General features: G+C 46.4%; 1 protein-coding gene across 1 annotated transcript in view; it reads left to right on the forward strand.

Annotated features, from left to right (window-relative positions):
- MYO1H (myosin IH) overlaps positions 1–8,600 on the forward strand; it is a 52,862-nt gene that overhangs the window by 40,929 nt on the left and 3,333 nt on the right. Inside the window, exons 18-30 of the mRNA XM_026859988.1 lie at positions 247–366; positions 688–755; positions 1,104–1,209; positions 1,744–1,824; positions 3,289–3,380; positions 4,780–4,874; positions 5,096–5,142; positions 5,372–5,452; positions 5,918–6,023; positions 6,285–6,402; positions 6,682–6,795; positions 7,578–7,654; positions 8,157–8,263. Coding sequence (XP_026715789.1) covers positions 247–366; positions 688–755; positions 1,104–1,209; positions 1,744–1,824; positions 3,289–3,380; positions 4,780–4,874; positions 5,096–5,142; positions 5,372–5,452; positions 5,918–6,023; positions 6,285–6,402; positions 6,682–6,795; positions 7,578–7,654; positions 8,157–8,263 — 1,212 coding nt within the window. The remainder of the gene's footprint in view (positions 1–246; positions 367–687; positions 756–1,103; positions 1,210–1,743; positions 1,825–3,288; positions 3,381–4,779; positions 4,875–5,095; positions 5,143–5,371; positions 5,453–5,917; positions 6,024–6,284; positions 6,403–6,681; positions 6,796–7,577; positions 7,655–8,156; positions 8,264–8,600) is intronic.

The raw sequence follows: 8,600 nt of genomic DNA on the forward strand, positions 1-8,600 counted from the left end.
AAAAGGAAGTTGGAATCCTTTCCCCACTTGTCGAAACTGTGCTTTCCAAAAGGTAGTAGCACAGTGCTGCTGGCGTGTGGCCGTACAGCTGACTGAAGTAAGGCTGGTGGTGAATAAAGCTGTAGGCAGCTGCGGCTCAGGCTGAGCACTACGCCTGGTTCTCCAAGCCCCAAGCATGAACTGGCTTTGCAGAAGTTTGGTCTGATCACCTGTGGTGTTTATCATCTGTCATATCTGTATTTTTAGGTCCTAAGCCCACTGAACGTGGATCTGGCGTTCTACGCTCGGGATGCCGTAGCCAAGGCGATTTACGGACGCACTTTCACTTGGCTAGTCAACAAAATTAATGGCTCTCTAGCCAACAAGGTTGGTTTCTTGTCTAGTGTCCTTCTAACACGCCAAGTACTTTCTCCAGTGAGGCCCTACAGCACCAAATATCTTGGACGCTTGATAATTGATGTAAGGGCATCCCACAGCACTGAGCTGGAAAACTAGTTAGGTGTGGAGGGTGGTATGGTAAATAGTTCTAGCTGTTCATTACCTGCTTTAAAGTGGCTGCTCCCTTGGCATGTGATACAAAGCTCTTAAAGAGAAAGCTTAAAATTTAGTTGAAGGAAATAACGTGAAATACACAGGGAAGAAGCATCAGCTGAAGCAGCGGTTCCACAGCAGTGGTGTCTTTAACAGGATTCAACTCGGAAAACAGTCATCGGCCTGCTGGATATCTATGGTTTTGAAGTGCTGGACACAAACAGGTAACTGCAGTTCCTGAAGCTTGGGGTAACCTGTCCTCATGCTGGCGGGGCTGTGCGCTCAAGTCCTACGTGGCTTCTGGAGTGTACTGTTCTCCCAGCAAGGCGGGCTACTGGTGCCTGCAAAATCGCAGTGCACTGCGTTGCCTGAACGCCCTGGTGAAAGCTTTAGCTTGGACATCTGGCCTGGATTTGAGCCACTGGTACAACGGTGTGGGAGGAGTGTACGGGTTTGATCTGCGTAGAAGGGGGTTCTTTGGCTTGAAAATGGTAGGTAGTGGTGGGAGGAGTAAAACTGTCCATGAAACGAATAAAAACTAACGCACTAACACTCATTTAACCCCTCCGAAGCTTTGAGCAGTTCTGCATTAATTACTGCAATGAGAAGCTCCAGCAATTGTTGATTGAGATGACCTTGAAAGCAGAGCAGGAAGAATATGAACTGGAAGGAATAGAGGTAATTATTATTTTTCCCTTCCCCTTTTTTCTTTGAACTGCTGTTACAACTGAATGCTTTAGATCATCAATGAAGAAGGCATCCTGCTTTCTTCTTTTTTTTTTTTTTAGTTTGCATTATTCACATGGGAAGTGTAAGATAGACATGGGTCTCATTGTGTACCTCTCTTTGAAGTTTAATTTGGCCTAGACTTAATTTTACATCATCTAAGAAAAGAGTAGAACATTCCCCAAAACTCAAAAGGCCCAGCTGTGACCATGTTCCTGTAGAAATGAGGAGCTCCAGCAGTGTAGACCTGGCCAGTGGAGTGTGTTAATGTGCAGAATAAGAGGATGGTCTGGGCTGCTGAGAGCAGGAAGACTATGGGGTGGGGTGGAAGATCACTGTGGTGTCCCTTTTCCCCAGCACCTTGGTCAGTCCTCATTCACCACACAGATCTTTACTGGGATGGGAGTGTGGCTCCGAAGAACTTTAGAAGTTGAAAGGAAAAGATCTTCCTCTAAAAATTTCTTTCTTGTTTCCTCTTACTTCCAGTGGGAACCAATTCCATATTTTAACAACAAGATCATTTGTGACCTGGTTGAGCAGAAGCATAAAGGGATAATCTCCATTCTGGTAAGAACAGAGTTTGTGCTGCTTAAATGAAAATGCCTGCCTGTACCCTGCTGTAATGGTCCATAAATGGTATTTTTCCTCTAACTGTGTGATGACACAGCGTTGTGCAGAATGTAAACAAATAGACCTTGTAACCAAAGACCCAGAAGGTTAAGGTAGAGGATCTGCTTGCTGGAGAGCTGTGGGTTTTAAAGGAGGCGTGCTGCTTCCACAGCAGCTCGGAGTGCTTGAGAAGGCAGACCTGGGCCATTCTCTCCACTCTCTGCCTGGAGACGCTGAGATGTAGAAGGAAGGTACCTGCAGCAACCTGGCTGGCTCCATCAGCAATAGGGATTGGGACCCTGGCATCTTCAAGGACCGTTGGGGTGACTACAGAACACAGGAGTGCTTCTCCATAGCCACCTGAAACCAGACATCCAGGCTCCTGCAAAGCTGAAAGAGAATTCCTGCCATCTGTCTGCTTCTGTGACTTGCTGGCCTTGATGTCTGGTGCTTCAGAAGGGCTCAGCTAGGGGAGAAACCTGAGAGCTGCCTACCTCTTCTTGAGCTGTGCATCCTCCACTTGTCCCAACTAAAGGGCAAGGAGACGGCTCCTAAAACACTGATCTAAAGAAAATCCTCTTTGTGCCTTCATAGGGATGGCAGGAGAGATGGGGGAGGCTGAAGGCAGCTCTCTCCTGAGCCTTTAACATGGAGCTTGTTCTGCAGTGCTGTCCAAGGCTTTTCGCTTTGATAAATGTGTGACACAAGCTCAGATAATACCAGAATGATACTTTCTTGAATGCCAACCCGAATTAGTAAGAAACGTAGTAATCTTCCAGTAGAGACTTGTAGCCAAACTTGAAGTTGAGTTGCCCCTTGCCACCACCTCTGACATGTCCACAAAGCTGAGAATTATCACCTTGGTATGGGAGACAGAGGATTAGGATGCTGTAATCCAGAGAAGGTGCTGCTGAAGCTCAGCATTAGCTTCACATTGCGATGGATTGCCCTTTCCAGCAGGACTTTTCTACACAGAGTCCAACTGGGCAAGCAGAAGGGGTTGCAGTAGTTTCTTGGGTTAAAAAAGGATAAAAAAGGATAATCTATACGCTTATCTTCCCCCTCCAACTCTGCGATTCATGCAGATCAAGAGTTCTTCAGGCCCTTCTGAATTTTAGTGTCTAATGATGTAATCTTTCTCCCTGTTTTGTTTAAATGAACTACAAATAATAAAGGACGAGGCGGTGCATTGCCAAATTTGGAAGAAAAAAGGCAGATTTGGCTTAACTTGATTTACCTTGACAGTTCTACTGAAAACAGATAAACGAAAGCTTATTTAACTAGAAAGTTGCTCGTATAAAATATAATTTGAGATTAGTTCTAACCAAGCTCTTTGGTTTTGCACAACAAATTTACTAGATGTTAGCAAGGAGGGAGCAGTCTGTTCAGAGCAGCATTTTGATCCAGCACCTGCTGTTTCAGGATGAAGAGTGCTTACGGCCTGGTGAAGCGACTGATTTGAGCTTCTTGGAAAAGCTGGAAGAGAAAGTAGGAGATCATGCCCACTTCGTGACGTATGCATTTACACTCTGTATCCTACCACAGAGGAAACTCTTCCCATCTCTTACCCGTGACAGATTACTGGGGAGGGAACAATTTTTGCTTTGTACCAAAGAAAATCAAGCCAGCCCATCTGCTGTCTAGTGTTGTAATGTGCTATGCTGGCAGAGTATGACCTGGGGTATTGGGGAGGGGTTGGGGGGAATCCTGTCTCCTTTAGTTTGAGTCTGGTTTCACCCCACGCTAATTTTAGGGACTAAAGGTTAAATGGCTTTGGCCTGGGGAGGTTAGATGGCTTTGGCCCCCGCTGACTCCATGGGAAGCTGAAGATACTGCAGAAAGGAGCCTGATGCCCTAGGCTGGGAGGGGCACCTAAATATATAAATCCATATCTTGATATGTGTGAGCTTTGGGTACAAACAGGGAAGAAACATGCTCCTACTCAGATCTCCCAGATGAGTGGCATTTTGGTTTAATACTCATTTGTCATGTTTTCGGGTTCCATTTTGGTGGCAGATGAACACGTTGGCGCTGGGCTGTTCTGGCAGTTCCCAGCAGAAGCCCACTGAAAGGCTTTGACAAGTTGTCAATTCAGAGTCACGCTGCTCAATTGTCACCTTCTACAGCTCTGAAGTTCATCACAGCCAAGTGGAAAATTTGTAGCCAACTTCCTTGTCACCACGATGTGCCTTAATACTGTTCTGCCTGATTAAAAGCTTTAAATAGAAGTGCTAGAGTTACTTAAATGGGATCTGTACTTGGTGATAATTTTGGAAGGAAACTTTGTAGTAATGTGCTGTTGTGACACACAACTCTGCTGTTAGTGACTGCTTATAAAGCTGAAACTTAAACTGTTAAGTTGCTCTTTTTTTTTTTCCTTTTGCTTTTTTTTTTTTTTCTTCCCCCAGGAGTTCTTGCTTTCTAAAATGTTCCTGCTATTCTTGAATTCTTTTGATTCCTCCTTTGTATTTGGGTTCTTGTTCTAGGGAAAAATAGCTCAAACAATCCTTCCCCCTGGTTTCACTTTGAAACTGAGGAAGCTGGCGTACTCTCATGTAGGTAATGAGGATGTATTTAAATGAACATTACAGGAGGAAATCTTAATACTTCTGGAAAGGGTGATCATTGCCAACTGGCAGTGGGTAGGTCACAGATATTTTAAGGAGTTTATTTAGCTGACTTCCGTTCTCCAGCACTGAATTTTGCTGTTAGCTGTTCAGAGTGGGCAGATAGATGATAATTTGATTATTGCCTGTAGCTGCATAGTCAGAGCCATGTTGATAGAACAGACATTAGACAGACTCCCAGCTCTCCTGCAGCTGCTTTTTGTGCAGGTGACTTGCTACAAGCTGAAGAAGCCCATTTGCTGCATTTTTCTCTTGGTGTTTTGTTTTTGTTTTTTTTTCCCTGCAGTCGCAAGCTTGCAGACCAGAAAACACGGAAATCGATTGACTGGGTGGATTTCCGCCTCCTTCACTATGCAGGAGAAGTCACTTACTGTGCTGTTGGTGAGTGTGGGCAAAGCGCCAGTCTAGAAGTTACCTGAGCTTTTAAGCCGATGTAGTAGGTCATGACGTGCAGATGAATCGCAAAATATTTGCCCTCTGGAGGTGCTACCTGAAAATCTCAAACATGCGTGCAGTGTGAATTTTGAGGATATAAATTTTCAGACTTTGTGCTAGAGTGTGTAGCCTCCAAAAAGAATCAAACTTTTTTTTTTTTTTTTTAGGATTTCTGGAGAAGAATAATGATCTCCTGTACAGAAACCTGAAAGAGGTAAGAACAAAAAAGGGAGGCCGTTCTCTTAAGTTACCTTGCTTGAAGCAGAGCTGTTTTGCAGAAGTGTTTAATCTCCGTAGCAAACAAGAGTGTGGATTTCTCCTTAGCAGTGTTCTTTAGGGACCTGCAGGTGTGTCCTTCCAGCTGAGCTGCTCAAGTGTAGAAGCATCACAGCAGGAGCAGCAGGCCTGAGAGATAAGGCAGCTTCTCGCTTCCCCCTTTTCAGGTGCTGTGCAACTCTAAAAATGGCATCATTAGAGAATGCTTCTTGCTGTCAGAACTGGACAACAGGAGGAGACCAGAGACTGTGAGTTTCATCTTTAGTCTCAACTTGGAACCATAAACTCAACTTCCCAAGTCTTGATTTAACCGCTGATCCGGTCTTGGTTTTTTTTTTTTTTTTTTTTTTTTGGCTGGTGTTACACCCCTGCTAGCTTTCTGGTAGTTGAACAGTGACATTGCTGAGACAGCAGCTAGCAAAGTGACGTACCTTAATGTTGTAATTAATGAATCCTTCTAAAACGAGCCCTGTGCCTAGCATCCAACAGTAGTTAGTTTCCGAAGGGCTACCTTGCGTGTCCGGCTGTCTGGCAGGAGTTCAAACCTTCCAGCACAGCACTCTGTCCAGGTAAGTTATGGCTCACCGTGCTCCAAAAGCCTTGTGGTACCAATGCCTTTGTCAGCATTTTACTTAGTTTAAAGGTGGGTGCAGGGAATGAGTTCTGCAGTGATGAGTTCCAAAGCTAAGAAAGTTCTTTCAATGTCATCTTAGGTGGCAACCCAGTTCAAAAACAGTCTGATGAGTCTTATAGAAATCCTGATGTCCAAGGAGCCTTCTTACGTCCGATGCATTAAACCGAATGAGAACAAGGAGCCTGGTAAGGCTTTGGGCTGAGGACACAGTTGAGATAAAGGAATGAAGTGTGGGAAACTTTAGCTTGTAGCTACGTACAGCACATGTATATGTTGTATATATGCTTTGTGCGTGTATATATATGTAAAAATTTTAGTTAAGCTAGCAGTGAAGTCGTCATCACCTTGGGTGACTGTGGATTTGACTCCTTTATTTGTCCTAATACACAGACAAGTGAGCGTGCCTCCACAGGCTGTTTACCAGTGAATGTGTGTTCTTCCTACAGGGAAGTTTGATGATTATCTGATCCGACACCAGGTGAAATACCTGGGACTGATGGAGCACTTGCGGGTGAGACGAGCCGGCTTCGCGTATCGGCGGAAATATGAACTTTTCTTGCAAAGGTAAATGGAATTGTTTTGCCCTCTAGCCACGTAAACCTGCCCTCCCACGAGGGCTTCAGAGCAAGGTTTGTTTAAATGTCAAAGTCCCAGCGACAGGAGATGTGGAGGTGTCAGCAGATAACCTTTGTATGTGTCTCTTGTCTCTATCCATTTTGATCTGCTTTGGCATCTTTTGCCTTGAATAAAGCAGAGGAATTGGCGGGGGGTGGGCTGGAGAGTCTCAGGAAGGGGTTCCTCAAACATCAAGTTATTTGTGTTGATGTCTTGCTGATGTTTCAGGTATAAATCCCTCTGTCCAGCTACCTGGCCCCACTGGCATGGGCCAGCGGCTGAGGGTGTGGAGAGGCTCATCAAGCATATCGGTTACAAGCCTGAGGAGTACAAATTAGGAAGGTAAATTTCTTTTCTCTGGCTGTGATCTCTGCTGCTCAGGTGCAGGGTGTTTGCCATGTTCAATCCTCTGTCCTGTCTGTGACCACAAACCCTGTGGCCCTTCCCGAAGAGCTGCAAGATGTAGTGGGGTGAACAGATCCTTCTTCCTTGACCATATGAACTGGGCAGACCCTGACGGCTTCTGGTTAGTGGCTTCTTTAAAACAGGCCAAAGTAACCTCAGCCCACAGATATACAGTGCACAGCAGCCAGGAGACAGATAAAAAAAGCCCAGATGCATCGATTTTCTCTATTTTTTTCCCCCTTCATGTTTCTGTGGAAGCTCGATCCAGCTGAGTTTCTTCCATCCCTGGGTTAGGGGAGATGGGTTGCCTTGCTTCAGCTCCAGGTCTCCCTGCTTGCTTGGGCAGCCAGAGGCAACTTGCCTGGCTTAGGCCTGGGTTCTTTTCTTAACTGCCTTTTGCAGCCACTCCTGAACCACAACCTTGTCCTCCCTGCTAAGGCACAGGGCAAGGCAGGGTGCTCTACTGCCACCTTCAACCTGTGGCTGTCAGAATCCATGGGTTATTGTCCAGGATAGTAGCTAAGACAAGGAAACCTGTTTCCCCTGGGTTTCAGCTGCTTATCCTGAGCTCCAAAGCTCTTGGGGAAACATATGAAGAGTGGTTATTGAAGAAGATGTGGCTCGTTAGCAGTACAGCTGGTTGGAGGACTCTGAGCCTGGTTAGGGCAGCTGAAACGGTGGCTCACTAGGAATAAGCTGTTCATTTCTCTTTTTTTCAGAACTAAAATATTCATTCGGTTCCCAAAGACTCTGTTTGCTACTGAGGATGCATTTGAATTCAGAAAACACCTGTTAGGTATGGTTCCAGTTCCCTTTATCTGTGTATAGACTAAGAAGCAGAGCCTGGGTGAGCTGTGTTTCTGGGCTCCAGGTTCATGCAGCCAAAGCACCGTGGTGAGAGCAGAGCCCCCCTGGTCTGCAAAGCTCCGGAGAGCCCAAGGAAAAACTCAGTAATCTTTTCCCAGGGTGGGGAGAAATCGCCAGCTCTATTGCTTGAGTTCTAGATATATCATCTCCTTGAGAGCTCCAGCAACTGGTGATCAGTGTCTAGATGTGCCTTTCCCCTGGGATTGGGATCCCATCTGTCTCCTCCTGGTGTTACCTGTTTGTACCTGCTTGAACTGCATGGAGCTGCATTTACCTACAGGCTGCTTCTGGTCCTGGCAGTGTTTTGGCACCTTTGTACCTCAAAACCCTCCTGTGCCTCAGCCCCTGGTGTTAAGTGCTGGGAGCACAGCTTCTGAATGCTGGGATCCCTTGGATATGAGCAATGTCTCTGCTTTTTTTTTTTTTGCCAGTTTCAAGACTACAGGCCAAATACAAAGGATGCCTTGGAAAGAGAGAGTACCAGAAGAAGAGAGAAGCAGGTAGGAGCTCTGGAACTGAGGACTCTCTCCTTCAGGCTGTGCTTTCCAGTAGGAGTTGTTGTTTTGGGAGGTTCCTCTGGCTTGCATCAGTACTAGCGTGGCCGGCAGGGACAGGAAAGGGATCTGAGCCCTGTGCTTGGCACTGGTGAGGCCGCCCCTCACCCCAAAAAGGCCATTGAATGACTCGAGCGTGGCCAGAGAAGGGCAACGGAGCTGGGGCAGGGTCTGGAGCACAGGTCTGCTGGGGAGCGGCTGGGGGAACTGGGGGGGTTCAGTCTGGAGAAGAGGAGGCTGAGGGGAGACCTCCTGGCCCTCTGCAACTCCCTGCCAGGAGGGGGCAGAGAGGGGGGATGAGTCTCTGGAGCCAAGGCCCCA

The sequence above is a fragment of the Athene cunicularia genome (genome assembly GCF_003259725.1).
Source record: "Athene cunicularia isolate RWA chromosome 15 unlocalized genomic scaffold, athCun1 chr15_part1, whole genome shotgun sequence".
Classification (NCBI taxonomy): Eukaryota; Metazoa; Chordata; class Aves; order Strigiformes; family Strigidae; genus Athene; species Athene cunicularia.